Source organism: Barbus barbus (genome assembly GCF_936440315.1).
Source record: "Barbus barbus genome assembly, chromosome: 6".
In the NCBI taxonomy this organism is placed as follows: Eukaryota; Metazoa; Chordata; class Actinopteri; order Cypriniformes; family Cyprinidae; genus Barbus; species Barbus barbus.
The window spans coordinates 39,918,888-39,940,753 of record NC_136734.1 but is presented as its reverse complement, the minus strand read 5'-3'; the positions used below and the strand labels follow the sequence as shown (position 1 = coordinate 39,940,753).

Here is a 21,866-nt window from a genome sequence, read left to right as displayed (position 1 = left end):
TGGAGAGCACACAAAAAATAGAAAGACTTTCTTTATTCTGTCCCCTTTAACAAACAGCCTCCTTCTGGAGCGAACAGGTCCACAAAGGGTACAGGAGACAGATTTATTGAATGAAAAAAGAAACACACTTTTACAGACAATGAGACGTAAGAGTCTGTTAGAGAGGATAAATCACAGCCGTCCTGTATATCTGTGTGAGAGGAGGAGTCGGGCACAGATAGACTGATATAAACACGCACACATACACACGCAGTGGGCCTGTCCTTTTCAGCGGAGGCCGTCATTATAGTAATTGGAGGGTAGAGAGATGTGCTAGGCAGGCAGTCCCTTTCTCTCTCTCTCTGTAGCTTTGCCATCCTCAGCGCATTGGACTTATTCACATATAAATGCACAAACCCTCTAAGTCAGCTGAACTTTCATTTGGCCTCTGATCAAATTCAGCTTTAATTTTCTGTTTGATCTGCACTTTATATTTTTATTCTTCATTTTAGTTTTAGTTAAAAGTTTTGGTATTTTTTCCCATGCTTAATAATTCTATTAAGCTTACATTTATTTATATTTAGTTTTTGTTATAGTAATGTTACTATTTTTATTTCACATTTAGCTCGTTCATGTTGTATGTTCAGTTAATTATAATTTAAGTTTTTTAAGTTAAGTTTATCATCTTATATTTACATTTTATTTTCCTCCCCCCATATTTCGATTACTGAAAGTGATTTTGAATAGTTTTAGTTTGTGCACTCATAGCATACATCTACTAAGTCTGCAGGAGTTTCCTCAAGTCTTTAATGTTCAGTTTGACCTGCTCTGGTTCTCTTTCTCGATTGCTCTGCTGTGGAAAGCTACGGGTGGGGCCTGTGACTCCCCTTTGAACTCAGAGCTGATTTTCAGGGTGAAGACAACAGTATAACGTCTGCCAATATAAGTCACAGCACTTTGATAATGAACAGAGGGGGAGAAATGGGAATGAAAGACATTTAGTTGCAAGAAAGACACGTGTTTACTTGTGAATCCCCGGTGTCTTTAAGATGGAGATAATTGTGGAGGAGGGGTCTTTAGGGGCTGTGGGTGTGGAAAGCAGTGGGTAAATATTATCTCTGCTGCGATCCAGCTCTCCTCCTCCAACCACACACACACACACACACACACACACACACACACTCTAAATCCCTCAGACTGCCAGTCTAAGCAGTCTGCACGCTCACACACTTAAACTTTAAACTGCACTCTGATGCTTTACCTGCTTTTCAGTCTTTCATCCTCCCTGAAAAGTGCATGTGTGCCGCTCAGGCCTACTGCTTTCATGGTTTAGGGTTCAACCATAGTCACACATGACCTGAAACAGTTAAACACACACTGTGTACTTTTCTGTTCTTTCTGGACTTTCTTTGACGTCTTTCTCTCTCTCTCTCTCTCTCTCTCTCTAAAGCCATTTCCTGTCCATTTAAGGCTGTGTTCCCAGCCGCTGTGCTCCCTACTGAGGGCTTAAAAGGAGATGCTATCAGTTCATGTGTGTACATATAAAATCATGCCTACTGCTTGATGTTTACTGTAGTTGTTTGTTTGATTATCAGCTGTGATTTGGATTAAAACAGGAAAAGACTTAGGGGTAAATTTACTAAACAGTTGTGCCACTTTTGCATGCAGCTTATCATTAACCACCAGTAATCTAGTCGTTAAGCTTTATTTTACAGTTTTTTTTCAACTGCTTACAGACAAAATCTTTCCTTGTCACACAATTTCTGAAAGCTGACACTCAAACAGCAGAAGCACACACCAAATCTGCAAAACCTCTCAGCCTTTGACTCAGTTTTCAATTTTATAAAACACTTTTTGCAAAACACAACACACAATTCTTTATGTAAGACACAAAAATCTAACAGGAATTAATATTATGGCAAATGTTTACTTTTGAGATGTGTTTGTGATATTTTGAGTGCATTGCTTCGTTTTGCAAGAGATGTGAGACATTTTGCATTTTGTGTGCAATTCTTGGATTTATGTGTAAAGTTTTGAAAAAAGAGTCAGAAAATGTGTGTAAGCAGTTGAAAAAAACTAAGCCATGCAATTCATGTTATGCATCTCCTTTAAATGTAAACTACTGTTCAAAAGTTTAGGGTCAGTAAGATTTTTTATCTGAAAGAAATTGATATGTTTATTCAACAAGGACACATTAAATTGATCAAAAGTGACAGTAAAGACATGTATAATGCTACAACAGATTTTTAGTTCTTAACAGTTTTAGAAACGTTGTTTAATGAACTTTTATTCATTAAAATGTCCTAAAAAAATGACAAGAATAAATTACAATTTAAAATATATTTAAATAGAAAATCGTTAATTTAAATAAATTCATAAAATTACTGTTTTTATTGTATTTTTTATCAAATTAATGCAAGACACTTCAAAAACATTACAAAATCTTACAGACCCCAGTGTGAATTATGCTTATTTAAATAGTCAATAAATAGTAAATAGTTATTGCTATTTACCTGGTACAATAAATTGAACTAAATTAAAAATATATATATATATGTGTACATTTTCTATTGATCTTTACAGAAGTAATTCATCAAATGATGGAGAAGAGTGTTATAACAGGGCATGCATGCAGACATGTGGTGTAGACTAGAGCACTTTCTGCATCTTAAAGAGCCGATTCAGATGTCTGGACTACAGTAGTGAAGTGATGTTTTACAATCTCAGCAGAGTATGCCAGATCACGGTAGTCTGCTGCATTCTTAACAACCTTTTATTCTGAACTGGCCTGCAACTGGAGTACAAATTGCAATCAATGTTAATTTTGAGAATGTGTTTGCATCATTAACCTGACTATAGTGCAAATACACCACAAGAATCAGTATCTTAGACCAGAGTGTTTTACTGCAAGTCCAAAAGTTTTCTTACCCAACTGTCAAATTGCTTTTCTCCTATTTTAAGTATAAACCTCAATAATGTTGTTACATGCATGCTAAAAAATATTTTTCCAGTGAGGAAAGGAAAGTACACAAAATTCAAATGATGTTATCTGTAAACAAGTCTTATAATATTAAGCAATTTTGCTTCTCAAGTAAATGCATTTTTATGGATGCTTCTTGGGAAAGACACAAATACTGATGAAGAGTAACAGCACTGTTGCACAACTTGTTCTTTAGTGAATTCCCCTCAGAGAAAGCATAAGAGAAAAAGAGAAGTAAAGAGCGAAAACATCGTGAGAAAGGAAGAACGGACACAAATGGAGCGAGTGCAAATTAATATGGATGAAAGCTCTTTACCATACAGACCTATAAAACCACGCAGTAATGTGATATCTCAGTAAATTCAAAGCAGAAATCACACCTATTATCTGAAATCTGCATGGAGAATGAAGGGAGGGGTTGACTAAAGAAAAGAAGAAAGAGACGGACAGATAAAGAAAGGAGGAGTACCATAAAAACTGTGAGAAAAAAGGGAGTTTTGTTTGGTCACTAGATACTCACCATTATATTTCACGGTCTTTCGTGGGACGGGGTTCCAGTTGACGCAAATCCCCTTTTCAAAGCCGATCACGAACATCACGAGAAAAACTTTCGCACACCCCATTTCCCTGCTCACACTCCTTTTATAGCGCAGATTCTGATTGGACGAGAAGCGAGGGTTCTGATTGGACAACGAGGCTCCAGATGCACACAACAGCTCCTGTCAGGGAAAACAAAAAACATAAACAAAAGTGATTAGGAGACGTCCCGAAAGCCTTCCTCTCGCTATCCCAATACAGCCGTAACTGTTTATGGAGTGACAAAACACAGGACAATTTAATCACACTCTTTCAGAAGGTACAATGATAAATGCATCTTCGCTGTAAAAACATAAATAGCTGCGAAAACATAAAAAAAATAAAGCAACTTGATGCAAGACGTTTGAGTTCTTTCAACAATAGTTTTTAGTTCTTTGTTTAGCCAATGTACATTTATTTGTTCATGCAATGCTGATTGTCTTATTTTGCTAATAGAAAAATTCTATTAAAAAAAAATGTATTTAGACTTTTTCCTCTTAATTTAATGAGTTTATCCTCAACATTTTATCTCGAATTGTTTTTTGAAATCTAAGGACTCGTTTCTCAAAATTTAATGACTTTGGTCTCAACATTTTATTGAGACATTTTTATTAAAATTGAACGAGTTTAATCTTGTATTACAATGACTTTAATCTCTTATTTTTTATATTGCTTGGGCCTAATCCTCTTCCGTACAAACCTTAATGGATAACTTAGTCTAATAACGCAAACAACATTGTCTTTGTTTGTAAAACAACTTAAGACTAAGATATCCAGGAAAGCCGTTGAATAAACTCTAGCACTCAAAACTAGACACAAACCTCAACAAATGTTAAAAAGATGAGCTCTTTACATCACAGTACAACAAATAACTAACAATAATGACAAAACAACAACAAAAATATATCAGTATATATCAGTATATATATCCTATATCAGTAACTGCATCATTTATTCATGCTGCAATGCATGCTGGGAACTCACAAAGCCTTAACATTTCAAAAATATAAAATTCTTTGTTCAGACAACTGTGTTTGACTAGTTGGGACAACATTTAGGGTAATTTTGTTGGTCTGGCAGGAGTTTTTATAAACGTGGTTTCAAGAAAATAGCCTTTTTTAGTATTTGAGCTTCAAAAGGTTTCGTAAACTGGAAAATGTTTTATAGTGTTGGCAGACCAAAAGTCAAATTGCGGATGCTTGTCAGAGCTTGACAGCATCGACACAACTCGACAACGTTTACGAAGAACATGTCATATGCGGAGGAAGGCCTGTTTTTGACAGGCATGGACAAATGAGAGATGCGTTTGTAATTATAATTGGAGTCTGCGTTCTCGTGAATGCATTATGATGCAAGGTTTTAAGGGAAAGAGCGGAGGGGGAAAAAAAGGCCTGAACGGTCCAGTCTGTTCAGTAAATGCAGTTTTCACACATTTGCTCTAATCATCAACTCGCACCTGTTTCTCTCCATTAAAAAGGGAAATTAGGGCCTTGATAATATTTGCTGATTTGAGAGCAAACCCATTGACTTTTAAATGTGCGTCAAATGTCAAATAGTGTTTAGCGGCACAGATAACAATGTAAAGTCCTCTTTCTGCCTGCCCGTGTTTTATCATTCAGTCTGAAAAGGTTGTGTGAATTTAAAAGTTCTCAATGATAAGCAAGCGTGGAGGAGCTGGATTGAGATGCGGACCAATCTCACAACCATTGATTTCTGTTTTTCTTTTTTCATTAGCATGAAAGAGAGAGCCAGAGAGAGAGAGAGACAGATAAGAGAAGTCAGAGATGGTGGTGATTTGCTCCAAATGAGTTGTCCATAATAGAGGGCTTGCAATATAGCAATTCGCTGACTCACATCTCCACTTGCATGGCAGGTTTTATTGGATCGATGCACCGTTGCTTATATCTGTGCTGTGGGGAGGGACTGGAGCGCGTCAGACTGTTGTGACAGGTGCTGTCTGCTCGACTTTATAAAAACAGGTGGTTGTGTTCTCCGCACTTTTTCTTGCACGGCACTTCCAAGCTAAATATATGCTCTTTTTTACTCCCGTTCAAAAGTTTGGGATCTGTAAGGTTTTTAATGGAGTCTCTTATGCTAATCAAGGCTGTATTTATTTGATCCAAAAATACAGAGAAAATTGTGAAATATTATTGCAATTTAAAATAACAGTTTTCTATTTTAATATATAATTTATTTCTGTGATGCAGCGCTGTATTTTCAGCATCATTACTGCTTTCAGAGTCACGTGATCCTTCAGAAATCATAATTATATACTGATTTATAATCAATGTTGGAAACAGTTTTTGCTGCTTAATTTTTATTTATTTATTTTTTGGGACCCGTGATGTTTTTATTTCAGGATTTTTTAATGAATAAAACTTAAAAAAATAACAGTGTTTATTCCAAAAAAAAAAAAAGTGTTACAATATACACTACTATTCAAAAGTTTGAGGTCAGTAATTTTTTTTTTTTTTTTAAAGAAATTAACACTTTTATTCCACAAGGATGTGTTAAATGGATAAAAAGTAATAGTAAAGACTTATATTTTGAATAAATTATGTTCTTTTTAACTTTTTATTCATCAAAGAATCTAAGAAAAAGTATCACGTTAAAATTAAAAATAATAATATATATATATACACACAACAGTTTCCACACTCATAATAAATCAGTATATTATTATGATTTCTGAAGGATCATGTGACACTGAAGACTGGAGTAATGATGCTGAAAATGCAGCTTTGATCACAGAAATAAATGATATTTTAAATTATATTGAAATAAGAAGCCAATATTAGAAATTGCAATAATATTTCACAATATTAGTGTTTTTTCTGTATTTTTGATCAAATAAATACAGCCTTGATGAGCATAAGAGATGCATATCTATACACACACACATAATTAGTAGCCATTTTTTAAATTATTGAATTAGATATATTTATTTTAGAATAAATAGTAAAAATTAATAGTAATAAATATTATTCCTTTGCCACATAATAAGCCCTGTGTTGCTGCTCACTAACAGATATCTGACTGTTACACTAAAGGCTCATATGATCATGTTTGACCTGCAGAGGGATTATGGGTAGAGCTCCAACAGCAGCGGAGCAAAGCAGACCTTGTGCTAAATCTCCGGAAAACTACCATTTCAACCCCCAAGAACAGAGAGTAAATCTCACTTGTCATGTGCGAAGGAGCATTGCTGTTGGCGGACCATTTCATAAATGTAAAACATTACTTCTACAGCATTTATTAATCTTAGTTAATGTTCATTTCAGCATTTACTAATGCATTATAAAAATCACAAAATAACATTAGTTAATGCACTGTGAACTAACATGAGTAAACAATGAACAAATGTATTTTCATTAACTAACATTAACAAAGATTAATAAGTAGTGTAATCAATGCATTATTCATTGTTTGTTAGTTAATGCATTTAATGACACCTTATGGTAAAGTGTTACCAAAAATTTATTATTTAAAATATTATAATGAAAGTACAAGAAATTTAAATTACAGAACAAAGTAAAACTAATCAAGCAATAAATAGTGTCCGTCGTTCAAAGGAAGTGAACCATGTGAAGATGAATGCATGCTCAAAGAGTATGTTTAGAAATGAACTCCTCCTTAAAGAAAACAAACTGCTTTTTTTCCGCCGTTTTTCATTCCTGCCCGGAAAAAGGCCAAAGGTTGAGTGTCTAAAGCGTTTCCCATCTCCTTCCAATCTGCTCTTGTCTTCCTGTCAATAATAAGCTCTTCTCCAGAACTAACAGCCAATCCCCATATTCATCATCTAAACTAAAATAAGACCCTTTGAACTCTGACCTCCTGACCCCCGAGAGACAGCAGAGGTCAAGGCAACAGCACAACCGTGAGATGAAGGTGGGCTGTGAACGAAACAACTCCACCCCTCAACATAAACACATCTTTCCAGTGTCAAGAGCTTCCTTCCATCCCTCGTTCCCCCATCGACTCTCCTTTAATGCAAGTTAAACAAAGGCCTTTGCATGTCACTGGCCGGTGATTTCCCAACATCCTGCCATTATCTTTACACCAACTCTTCCAGAAACTGACCACTCAACACCAGCTGCTCAACACTATCAACAGATCCTCAGAAAAGCACCCAGACCGTCTCTAAAAGTACACAGCATAACAGAACGGAAATCTGCCTTCAGCATATGATCTATTTATTTCAGTATAAGATCAGATGGCACCAGTCAAAACACGGCAGCATGCTTTCATCCCCCAGAGTCACAGACCGGATCTCTTATAGCCACAGAAGCAGGGCAGTAGGTGGCAAGAGGAGCCAGCAAGCCTCTCAAGGCCTCTGTCCTGCCCCTTAAGACTTGTTTATGCTTGACGCATTCAGTCTGGCATGAAGCATCTCAGCGGCACTGAGAGATGTTTACTCTATACATTTTCCCTTGTATTATTTTCCAAAACTACAGGCAATGATGTAGAGAAAATATCAGGTGAAGCATACGTAAGCAGGACTAGTTTATAGTTAACCCACTCAAGTAAAGACAGTTAAAATGTTGCCTGAAAAACACTTTTCTGAATGTTTTAAAATAAATAAATAAAAAGGCTCGAAGGTTGATAGATATACAATAAAAACACTTCAAATATAGTTGACATCTTAAGACTAAAATGTAAGTGCTTTGTTATCTGACTGTATACATGACTTTTCTGATTTTCTAGTTAAAACTCTTTTTTTTTTTCTGCTTTAAACAAACAGGGACCATTAATAGCCTGTACATTATATACTGCAGTTGTAAGTGTAGGTTTACACAGCCTTCGTTTGAGAGTATAGTATACAAAGTGATCAGCTAATTAACTTTCAACTAATCAACTGACTACATACGCAATGTAGATGTATGTATATACCCATACACACACATTCATATATCAAACTCAAATGGCACTAAATTCAATTCTGAGTGGCACAACACCTTGAAACAAACTCCTCTATTAAATGAACTTCCATTCACAGTCTGCTTTCTGCAGGTGATAACAGCACAATGTTAATTGCGCCAGGCAAAGAGTTTTGTGAATTAGGCACAATCTATAATAAGCCTATAATTTACATAGAAGAGAGGTGTGTTTGCACTGAAAAGAATGACAATGACTTCATTTAAATAACACGGCAGAGCAACTGCATTTCACCTGGTTAAATTGTACTGCATATGTGAAATTAATAAGACATTTTGCACTAAAATGCAAAACTGGTGCGACGCTTTAGTGAACTCCCCTCTCAGACTTTCAGAAAGAGTCTCAAGACTTCAGAGAGACTGCAGTCTTGTGCTGATGAAAGTGTTGGGCTGAAGGTTCAATGCCGTTTGTTCTTTGTTTATGCCTTCGAGACGGCGCCTGCAGCCTGGCATTCATGCATTATGTGTGCTTTTTCGTAGAAGAAAGTGTGAATGTTGTTTGGGTCGGACTGCATGTGTGCTGTAAGTGTGACTGATGATGTTAGAAGTGGGAGTGTGTGAACGAGTGGGAGGCTGACAGCTCCTGTGTGTGTTGAGTGATTGAGCGTGTGTGTCTGTTCTCGGACATCAACAAGCCACGTGATGTTTCATTAGTGAATGACCATAGATGAAATCTTAATCATCAAATGGAGTTTGACCAGCTGCGGGCGCATCCCACTTCCTGTTCCCTTCCCATCCCTTCCTGTCACCGGGATCCCAACGGCCCTCGGCCCACAGAGCAAGAGCTCCTTGATCAAGGCCATCTTTGAATCTGGAAAAATTACAGCTCAATTACAGTTTAAACCGCTTAATTATCAACCCAAGAGAAGAACGGAAAGAAGGAGTGTTAAGATGCCCTTCAGCATCATGTGTTCTCTTACTTTATCACAATTTGTTTCTACAATTATCTAAATCTCACCTTTTTTGTTTTCATTCATGGGTGTTTTTCCCTGATGTGCTTAAATCTTAAATTATAAAAACACCTCATAAAAATATGAATTTACAATTGTAGTCTATGAAAAATGATTTCAATATTACTGTGTGAAAATGATTTATATACATGTTTTTTTAAAACACAAATTACGACAGTAACATTATAGCTGTGGCAGCATTATTCCCCTAATAAAGCAAAATGTACATAACTATTATTTTCAGTGCAGAATACTAATAAACACAAATGTAATCTGTACATGACTTGACATAATCCTTATGTCTGTACAGTATATACACTGTAAGCCATTCTTAGTAGACAAATTAAATAGAGTTTGCTTAAAGGAGTGTGTTTTAAAAAAAAGTCTACCATGACAAAAGTGCCTATAATGGAAGAAACACCCATATACTATAAACCATCTCTTTTCTCCTCTCTTTAACACCATCTCTCTCTCTCTTTCATCATCTCTCTATAAACCTCTCTTTGAATACGCTCCATCTCTCTCTGACCTTGCTCTGTCAGTTTCTCTAATGATGAGGTTTAAGCACAAACTGTTGAGTGAGTGTGTGTTTGGGGTGTATGTGAGGGAGAGACAGACATTGGCAAACACTCACGTGTTTCCATGCCTCCTGTGCTTTGCTCCATGCCCTCCGGAGAAGAGGATACTGGGATACCCTCTCTGACCTGTCCTTAATGCTGCATGTGCTCCCAATTCAATCAGCTTCATTAACAACAACTGCGACAACCTTATTACCCAGCTGCTTTCACGTGTGTGTGTGTGTGTGTGTGTGTGTGTGCGTGCATCCATAGGTTGGATACAACAGAACAACAGCAATTAAGACAATGCAAGGGTAACCACATTGTGTGCATACTGTCCCTCAGGGGTCTTTAGAAGCTGCTGCATTTCTCTTAAAGACACCGGCGATCAGCAAAGGAAATAGCTACGCGACAGGATTGGCTTTAACATTATGCAATAACGGTTATGGTGATGTTCTACTTTTATGATTTCAGCAATGACTGCTGGAGCGCATAATAATTTCAGCATAGAACTGTAGCATGTTTGGAGAGCTGGCTGGGAGCCTGGAAGGAAAATTCAGTATTTTGTGTACAATATCTTACAGGGACACACTTGCATTAGTTCCTGTTATTGTGCAGGGCTGTAATATTTCTATACATATTTAAATATGCACAAATCCACACCACCACATTAGTCACAACGCGACCCGCAAACATGACAACGCAACTAGTGAGCGTGAAGAGAAGTCATACTGATTTACTACGGTATTTTGGCCAATTTTAACAATTTTTTAAATGGTGGATAGATAGATGCAAATCAATAAGCTGGTCTAGAGTGTATCTGTACATCTGTGTGTGTGTGTTTGTGTGTGTGTGTGTGTGTGGGTCCATTGCTACAGCTGTGTTTTACTCAGCTTGATCACTTCTGTATGCTAATAGTCTGTAAGTGCAGGATGCCCACTGCTCTCCCTCAGAGGTTAATTGTCCTGCAGGCCTCCACCCATTCTGCAGTTCCTGACAGCCGGAGCTCCTGGGGCCAGAGGTGTGCAGAGGTGGAGAGGCTATTTGTGTCCTCTCTCATTGACGTCTACGTCTTTCAGCTAGAATAAGTGAAAGCCGAGAGAGAAGTCCACGACGCACCTCTGCACTCCTCTCTGGTGTTTCCTTTTAGCAGAGTTAATGGAAAGTCATGCAGTGCTCTGCAATTGTCTGTCTGATACTAAACTGACACCTTCATTCCCAGTGTTGGGGAGTAACTAGCTACATGTAACGCAATTACGAAATTTAATTACAGAATAAATGTAACTGTAATCTGTTACAGTCACTGAGAAAAAAAAACGGTGTAGTTAAATTACAGGTACTTATGAAAATGTTAAAGATTACAAAGGGGGTTACATCTGAATATTTTCACACACATAAGGATTTAATTGATTTCTTTCCAAAATTACATTGACTGCTTTAAAATATGAGACACCAATGTTTCAGGAGTTTAGGACACATGCTTATTTGATAACTGTTTTATTTCCTATTTGGGTTTATGTATATACAGTTACACTACTTTAATAAAGTAATTAAATCAGTTACACTACTACATTTTAAATAGTGTAACTTGTAATCTGTAACCATTTCCAAAGTAACCTTCCTAGCACTGTTCATTCCACATGACACACATCCCTCTGTTCAATACTGAGCGAGAGAGAGAAACAGAGAGCAAGAGGAAGAGCGTTTTAGCAGACGATAAGATGCCAGATCAATGGGAGATCTGCTGGGATGTAAACAGGAAGGATCTCAGTGACGGAAGGAGGACAGATCGGGTTTAATCAACATCCAGTGTGCGTCTGTAGGAACGCTGGGTTGTATTTATGCTGATTCGCAAGTATCTGTGATGTACTCGCATGTCATGTTGAGACGAATTTGGTTTTTCATATCGCTGGTTTTGTTTTTCTTTTATTGCGCTGAGAAGGCGCCTTGGCATCTATTCTGAAACACACTAATCCATCCGTCTCTGCACTCGTATCCGGATATCTGTAGCGTTTGAGGCTTTGAAACTCTAAAATGTCTTTACTGTCATGATATGTGTCCCCTGATGGGAAAATGAGTCAGAATGTGCACGGGCTAATTTTGCGCTACAGACAAAAAGAGTGAAAAATGCAGATTTTAGTCGAATTTGAGGTTTTCTCAAAAAATTTGTTCTAGTAATCCCAATGCTCCAAATAGTAATTAACTCTTTCACACAGAATTTTCTGGGTTTCCATGTTCTCGCTATTATACGCTAGGGGGCGCTGTTACGCATCTCCTGAATGAGTCTAGATAGTGCCGATCAAAAACACAGACCAGGAAGACGCATAAATGAGCAATCCCATATGTAAGCATATGCACATGAAAAATAATGGGATCATCAACACTAACCGCATATAAATGAAAACTTCATGTTACAGAGTGAAATGTGGATCCAGAAAGTGTTCAAGGCCTGTGCAAGCTTTGGGAGGACTGATGGAAGCCATCTACTGCTCTTTGCTTTGATAATATTACTGAATATGATCCAGATGTTGTATTTGATAAAAAATGTGATTCTGCTCAAAATGTTGCTTTTTTATGAAACCTACCTACATTCAAGTGTTGATAAAAAACAATTCTCGAGGCTAGTTTAAAACAGATTTTTTTAGCTTGAAAGTAAAGGGTCTGATTTTATGTTGATGCATTGCATGTGTTACAGAGGAGGCTCCTGTACCACCTCCTCCACTCCACCAGACGGAACCGTCACCCGAATATTAGTCAGTCTTGATATTATTATATATTATTAGTCTACCGTGCGACTCCACCGGGCAGGGACACCGGCAAGGGATAGTAGTAGCTTTTTATTTAATTTTTTCATTGATATGTTTATTATTGAAATGTTGTTGTTATATGCATGTGTTAATTTGATTTAATTTCTTTATTTTCTTAAATATGTGGGTAGATAGTATTTATAGAGTTGTAACTTTTTAGTTTTAGTTACTTTTTCTTATTTGTAAGTCGCTTTGGACAAAAGCGTCTGCTAAATGACAAAAGTAAAAAAGTAAAGAGTGTAAAGACCATCGACTCTACCGTGCGACTCCACCGGGCAGGGACACCGGCAAGGGATAGTAGTAGCTTTTTATTTAATTTTTTCATTGATATGTTTATTATTGAAATGTTGTTGTTATATGCATGTGTTAATTTGATTTAATTTCTTTATTTTCTTAAATATGTGGGTAGATAGTATTTATAGAGTTGTAACTTTTTAGTTTTAGTTACTTTTTCTTATTTGTAAGTCGCTTTGGACAAAAGCGTCTGCTAAATGACAAAAGTAAAGTAAAGTAAAAGTAATATAAGCCACACACTCACTCAGACTCTTTGTGAAGTCTTGATTTGCCCCGGCCGTCATTTCTGAGCGGTCTACCCATGTTTGTTTTCTTGGTTTGATCTTGGACTGTTCTCTTGTTACTCTGATTGTTTTGCTGCCTGCCCCGACCCGGATTGTTTCCACTGGACTGTGTTTGTTTGCCGCCTGCCCTGATCTCCCGCCTGATTCTCGACTCTGTCTCTGTTTAGCCTCTGCTGTTCTGCCCGCTGGTGTTTGACCCTGTACTGCCTGACTATTCTCAATATAGCTGCAAATGGATCCAAATCTCTCTGACACGTCACAACAGCATGTTCAGATATTCATACAACAAAACATTCTGGGGGCCATGAAATTTTAGTGAAAATCAGGAAAAACACTGGCGGTGACTGTTAAATTTTTTCAAAATGCTGGCAGGGAAAGGGTTAAACATCTGAAAGGATCTTTATTTGTATGTTTTCTAAGAGGAGTAACTTTTCTCTGCTCGCTTCTCACGCACATAAAGACGCTTCTGGCAGCGCACAATCCTGATACACATACATGTTACGGTTCTGTGGTTGTAGACAAAGAGCGCTCGACGAAGGCGTAATTAAACAGGACTCTTTTAATAAGCTTTAACACCATTAGACAACATTAAGCTGAGACAAAGACTAGGGGAGAACTCAGGACTTTTATTGGGACCAACCAAACGAGGAAACAAGATAATTAATATAACACAGGTGAACTGAATGAACAGTGATTAAACTAATGACAGGAAAAACCAAATAAGGGCAAAACAGAACTAAAAAGAAACCAACACGTGACAATACACAGATTTACAGTATTTAAGTATTCACACAAAAAACACGATCTGTTATGTCTGAATGTGAATGTTTGGGGAGCTGTTGAGGAAAAACAGTACAGTAACAGTACATTAGATCATACTGATTGAACTGCTTTTGTAGTTTTAATAAGCAATTTAATTGTAATGAATAGACTAAAGGGATTTTTTTTTTACATTTGATTATTTGTTTTTCTTTTTTTTATGTAAAATGAAAAACGTAATGCATTATTTGTTTCATATAGGTCTATTTGTTCTACTGTTCTGTTTTTTTGCATCTGTTCTTATTTAGACATTCTACTAACAGTAAGTAACTTTGCAACTCCATGTCAACTAGCAGTTATTAGAGTATTAGTAGACTGTGTGCTTAATATCTTCTAACACTTTATTTTAATGGGTTCACAACATACTGAGTATCAGAAACTTTGCAAGTATATGTCAACTTACTCTACAAACCTTAACCTACCCTAACAGTCTACTCGGAGAGTTAGTAGACATGTAGTTGCAAATTAATGAGAATTAGCTGACATACAAAGTTACTTATAGTTAGTAAAATGTCTAAAGTGGACTATCAAAGTAATGTGTAACCAAAGATGCAACGTTGCTCTGTGATTTTGCGTTGAAAACGGCTGACTCTTATTGACTTGATTCCAACAAATCATGCATCATTTTGAAGGGCTTTTAATGGACAATGTGAAAACAAAAATAACTAATTTTTGAAAATCTGACTCATTTTGCCAGCACAGGTCACATATGCATTTTCGCTTCTTTTCAAATCCCTCCCCAGCCACTTCACCTCAGACTTCCCTCTTTATCGTCCAGCTTCCCTTCTTCTCTCCTCCCTAAAAGCATCCTGCTTTTATCATCTTCCTTCCCCTGGTCTCCTCCTTCCCAGCACGAGAGAGGGGGATTTAGACGGCACAAAGCTATTTATGATAATCAACCAATGGCCAGATTCAATCCATTCACTTCCTGTACGCAAATGAGCGCTTGAGAGATAAGGTGAGATAAGCAGAAACAGACGGGTTAAAGGAGGGGTTATTTTTACTCTTTCTGTTGATTGAGTGCGAGCCCCTCTTTTGTGTGTGAATTCGGGAGACGGTGGGAATACAAACGACTCGCCTTGTTTTCGCGACACTTATCTCAGGCAATTTGCAAAAGTCTGAGGTCTTCAATTTAACTGAATGCTTATTCTATCGCAGCAATTGCCTCACAACAATAATTTGTCTCTGATTTCCCCCGCACACCCCAATCTCACCCAAATCATCCCTCCGTCTCTCTATCTATCTGTTTTGTTCCTCGCCCCACAGACCTATTTGATTCACCACCATGCTGCGGTCAGAAGAGAGGAAGCTATCTGTGGAATAAATCACTTCTTCTCTGTGACTAGTTTCTCAAATGCCTGTAATTTTCGTCTCATTTGCGACCCCCTCCCTGCTCTATTCTGAAATGCTTATATTCACATCTTTCTTCTCAGATCTTATTTTACTCAAGGAATATCTAGCTAGATTTCTAGCTATAAAAGTCCTTTTTCATGATTGCCATTTCAGAAAACTACCTAATGCAGTTTGTTCGACAAAAATCCACAGGTTCAATCAAATTCAGCTGTCGGTCTTAACAATGTCCATGGCGTATTTCAAAGGGTCTTTTAAAACATAATTCCAACATGATGCTGATTATATTTCAAAAACATGGAAGCAAGAGAACAAAAGCTCTCACAAATACTACAAATGTACAGTACTTCCTCCATTTAACGCAGCATGCAACTATATAAGAAAAGAACAATCTCAAAAATGACTGAATTGAAACACTCTTCAGGCAGCAACTAGACGTGAAGTGAGCAGGAGACAATAGATTCCAATGGAGTATAATGTTGCTAAGTTTAAAAAGCACAGCACACACAAATATTAGAAACTGTTTATCAATATTAGAGGGATCGTTCAATTAAAAAATCCTTTACTCAGCCTTATGTTGTCCCAAACCTGAATGACTTTTTCTTCTGTGGAACACAAAGCAAGATATTTTGAAGGCTGCTGCTAACCAAACAGTTTTGGTGACACTGACTTCCATTGTACAGACAAAAAAACCTTCTCAAAATATCTTCTTTTGTGTGCCACAGATGAAAGAAAGTCATGCAGTTTGGAACTGAATGATCACAGAATTTTCATTTCTGGGTGAACTGTCTCTTTAAAAAAAAAAAAAAAATGTATGAACTCTAATTATAGTGCATTTATAATAAATACCCTAAAAAAGTGGGGTTTTGGACAATATTGGCATGAATCCTTTTTGATTTGCAATAATTTTGCACTGACAAGCGACAACACAAACTATGAAAACATATTTTATTACATAAACAGTTTATACATAGAAAAAACTTAAATTTTCGATTCATCAAAATATCCCCCATTAGCAGCTATCACAGCTCTGCATAATCTGGGCGTCCGAGCTGTCAGTTTATTCAAACATTGACGTTGAATTGGCAATCAATTGTTGAAACTATAAAGGTGTGCTGACCCAAAAAACCTGGGCCAAGTTTAAACCAGTAACCAGGCATCACAGCTGGCAAAGGGGCATGTCTGACTTTGACATCTATATATTGCCATTATTATGTTTTATTGCTGGTCTTCAATGATAATGTCAAGTTACTTGAATGTATTTGCACCAAAAAATTATAAGGATTTATGCTGATATCGTCCAAACCCACACTTTGCCAGGGGTGTTTCCAAACTTTTGGAGGGTGTATATTACAATATATATATAATCAATATTTAAAAAAACAACATATAATAAAAATATATTGATATTATTTTTAACAGAATTCAACCAAAAATGTTACAAATGTGACAACTGAGTTACTTATTTTATACATTAAAGATCTCTATATATTTAATATTATATAGGATTTCATTGATTATTTTTTATTTCTTTATTGGAAACTAAAATGTAAGATTATTCATTTCAAAACAAAGATAATGCATAAATATGATGCATAAATTACATAACCAAAGAATAATGCATATTTTTTGGTAAATGAGTTACTTTTAATAGATTAAAGGTCCTCAATATTTAATAACTGTGTATATATATATATATATATATATATATATATATATATATAAATTTTTTTTTTTTTTTTTTTTTTTTGGATTTAATTTAATTTAATTGACTTTTTTGGAAAATAAAAGATTATTAGGTCTGACATCAAAACATCAAAAATCATATATTATATATATTATATAACATGAGTTAAATGATTGTAAAAGCCAATATACAATAAATGTTTATACAATAAATTAATGCATTAAGTTGGCTTTGCACCAAAACACAATATTTGGATGCAAGTAGCATTCCTGTAGCTACAACAACAGGCCATGCCGCAAGTAACAGCAAGATCATGGGTTCGATTCCCAGGAAATGCACGAGCCACTGAAAAAAATGATTACCTTAAATGCATTGCACTTTGGATAAAAGCGCCTTCCAAATGCACAAAAGACTAGACGCACCAAAATCTAAACCACTCTTTTTATAATCAACAACACTGTCCAAAGTGCCTGTGAAACAGTTTGCAGAATAGCAAAAGGAAGGAAAGGAATAGCACAATCTCAACGGTGCATCACACAGTATAGAGTATATCATCATACCGTTCATCCCCTGCTTCTCACGATCACTCCCTTGCTCTCATCTGCTGGCCTCAAAATGCACAGCCATCTTTTCTCTGGCTCTCCCTTATCTCGAGTCTTTCTTCTGTTTCTCACTGGAAGTACCAGAGGAGCCTTTTTCACTCAAGCTCCTATGGGAGCATAAGATACACACACAGACAAGTGACTGAAGGTCACGCTCGCTCGAGGGGGTGAGGGGTGGGCGCTTTCAATCAGGTTAATGTCCTTCTCTAGAGTGTGATCTCTCTCTCTCTCTCTCTCTCTCTATCTGAGATAGAGACACAGCTCCATGAAAGGGGATGAAGAGATGAAGCCAGTGTGTCTGAACAACTCTCTCATGGAATAGACAGTCAGCTGTCACACAGATGCATACAACACATGAAATAATCCATACTGTAATGAGAATACAGCACAAAAAGATGAGACGTATTAGAGACGGAGTAACGAAGAAGACAGGAGGGGATGTTTAAACAGATTAGGTTTCTGAAGACTTCACCCTTTCCTCCTGCGATCGATTAAAAGATATAGTTACATATGCTATAATAAAGCACAGTCACATTGAATCACTAAGAAAAAAGGGGACGCTGTCCATTTGAGTACGTTAAAAGTTGCACACCCACGCACATAAAATTAAGTTCTGCGAATATCTCATATCAGATTACTTTAATCAAATGACCTGCAAACTCAATTTGGGCCATAATTAGAAGCACGACCCATCTGGGAGACCTATTGTGTGTGTGTGTTTCTGCAGAAGCATGGCTGTTAAAACATTTAACCCCTCAAGGAGAGTCCCTCTGCTTGGAGTTGAACCTTCTGCACCAGTCAAAAAAATATATCCCAATGGCTTTACGATCTGTTTGGAAAAATCTAGGACACATCGGGAACGAATGCACACGTCTTAGAGGCAATGAAATGTCAAACGAATGGTGGTTAAGTGTATGGAAAATCCACAGACACACAAGTGAACTAAATGTCTGCCGACACAATTTGCTACCGTGCTCAATGTTGATTTTCCAAAATAAACAGGCCATCAGAAAAACTTAATTTCCATTGCTTCCTCACCTTATCCTGTGTAGAAAGAGCTACAACACACACACACACACACACAAGCGCGCGCGCGCTCAAGATATAAACACTTCAAACGGATCCGGTGGTGTATTTCTGCTGGAGAATGTGGGATTTCAAAAACACCTGCGCACTAAAACTGAAACTCGTGAGTTTCAAACTTTTCAGAACACACAAACATTTACATCTAAATGCTATCTTAACACTAGCTTGATACAAAGATAAACTATTAAAAACTAACCTAAACTTACTGAAACTAATCTAACTATTGCACCAAAGGTTGTATTCCTTTTACAAGTTTCAAGCATCTCAAAAAACAAAACATTTACATACCGAAGCTTTCTAAATTCTAGCTTGATACAAAGTTAATGATAACTACTAAAACTAATCTTAATTTATTGAATCTAATCTGACATTGAACTGCTGAGTTTTAAGGTTCTCAAACACAAAAGCATTTACATTCTACAGCCATCTAAATGTTATCTTAATGCTACCTTGATACAAAGTTTATTAATTACTAAAAGCTAACTTTAACTTATTGAAACTATTGCATTAATGTTGTACTCCTGAGTTTTAAGATTCTCAGAACACACAAACATCTAAAGCTGCCAGCTGGATATAAAGTTACTTTACCACTAAAAACTCTAAACATATTTACTTTATTCATGACCCAGTTTTCCCTTGATAAAACACTCAGTTGATTAAACTCAGCTAACTTCTCGTAACAATTTTCAGCAAATTCTGTCACTCAGAAAGCCTTTCAACACCCTCATGAATTAGACATGTGCAGTCCAGCACGCTGTTTAAAACCTCTCGGTTAATAGCAAATCGACCATGGGCCACAGTAAATGAGTTTCTGAAACAGTGCTGGTGTAAAAGCCTTGGCCATGAATAAATTCACACCAATCTGACCACCTTCTCACCTATGGAGAAACGCACAGAGAGCTAAATTAAAACATCCCTTTATTAAACTCTGAAATCAAGCGTGACAGCGGCATAATACAGATGATTCATTAGCTGACGTTCGTTGCGTACACTAATCACAGCCATGCAGAGCGGAAAGGAGACACTGCTGAGTCACATGCTCTGTGATGCTTATCTGAGGACGCTTTTGGCTTGGGTTTGGTGAAGACGCTGGTGCTAGCAGTGCTAATTGCGAGAGTATTGGCTTAGCGTTTACTGCATTCGTTTGGTATTGGACGTCATTCGTGCAACTGTGGTTCTGGCTTCGGCTTCACTGGAACACTCATCTAGGTGTAAAAGTCTTGTTTTGTGTCCCAATTTGCATAGTCCTAATTAGCATGTCTCAAATCGTTCCATGTTGAAAAAGTCTCTGAATGGTGCACTTGCCCAAAATCCTGTGCGAAACAGAAGACAGAATCTCGCAAATGCTGTGCGAAGTATGCATTGTATAGCAACATACGGCCAAAACTGAGAGGGATATGATGCTAAAAGTACAAAGATTAAGTAAAGGGGTCCTATTAGTTAGGAGGGGCTGTTTCATTGAGGACTGTTCCATTGCAGCTGTCTTCTAGCCATGTTTCATTTAGAAACATAAAATCCAGGTTGTTTGTGGTTACTAAGTCATGCAGGAAAAATGCTGCTCTTAAAGGGGTCCTATTATGCTTTTTCACTTTTTGAATTTAAGTCAGTATGTAGTGTGTATGTTTGGGCATAAAAATATCTGCAAAGTTATAAATCTCAAAGTCCACCCCAAAGGTAGATATTTAGTTTAAAAAAAAAAATCCCATTTCAAGAACTACAACGAACGGCTCATTTGGACTACAGCGCTGTTTTCCGGTGTTTGTGATATCACAAAGCGGCCCATTAGAGTATCATTAAAATACATCCCGGCTACGGAAATTCAAGTGGTTGGCGGGTGGGGAGAACGCTTGGTTGAGCACTGTACGTTTCAAAATCAAAACCCGGTGCGGGTGTTTTTATATCACTTTATTTTGTCATTTTCATTTCATCTTGCATGTAATGTCTGATAAAGTAGCGTTTGTGAGCGGAGCTCTGCTTTATGTACAGCGTTACCAGGGAAACCTCGATCTCTACGCTTTACGAACGGCCGTTCGCACTTTGGACCCTCTTCAGTTTGCCTATCGCCCAAACAGATCTACGGACGATGCCATCTCTCACGTCCTCCACTCTTCCCTCACACACATGGACAGCAACAATGGGAATTATGTAAGGCTGCTATTCATTGACTATAGCTCAGCTTTCAACACTATAGTCCCTATCAAGCTGGCTTCTAAACTCACAGACCTCGGCCTAAACTCCTCACTCTGTGACTGGATTCAAGACTTCCTCACCGGCAGACCTCAAGTGCTGAAAGTTGGCCAGTTCACCTCAAACTCCATCACTCTGAACGTAGGAGCCCCACAGGGCTGTGTCCTGAGTCCCCTGCTCTGTCCTCTCACAGCTCCACATCTATTATCAAATTCGCTGATGATACTGTGGTTCTGGGCCTCATTTCCAACAACGATGAGACCGCATACTTGGACGAGGTGTAGAGACTCACATCATGGTGCCAGGACAACTGTCTCTCTCTGAACGTGAGCAAAACTAAAGAGCTGATCATGGACTTTAGGAAGAGACAGCAGCAGCCCCACACTCCTCTTATGATCAGTGGGACCCCTGTGGAGAGGGTGAGTAGCTTCAAGTACCTCAGTGTAAACATCTCTGAGAACCTGACTTGGACTACACACATCCAAACACAGGTTAAGAAAGCCAGGCAAAGACTGTACCATCTGCGACAGCTGAGGAAATTCAGGGTCTCACCAGCAATCCTGAAAACTTTCTATTCAGGGACCATAGAAAGTGTATTGACTCAGTGCATCTCAGTGTGGTATGGAAACAGCTCCAATCAGGACTGCAAAGCTCTACAGAGAGTTGTGCGCTTAGCTGAGCGCATCTCAGGGTCTGCTCTCCCCTCTCTGCAGGACATCTACCTCAAACGCTGCAAAAATAGAGCTGTTAAAATCATCAAGGACTCTAATCACC

General features: G+C 37.5%; 1 protein-coding gene across 1 annotated transcript in view; it reads right to left on the bottom strand.

The window, feature by feature from the left end:
• Positions 1–21,866, bottom strand: part of LOC306870923 (semaphorin-4C-like) — a 70,561-nt gene that overhangs the window by 28,921 nt on the left and 19,774 nt on the right. The window contains exon 2 of the mRNA XM_079418511.1: positions 3,480–3,678. Coding sequence (XP_079274637.1) covers positions 3,480–3,582 — 103 coding nt within the window. The 5' untranslated portion in view covers positions 3,583–3,678. The remainder of the gene's footprint in view (positions 1–3,479; positions 3,679–21,866) is intronic.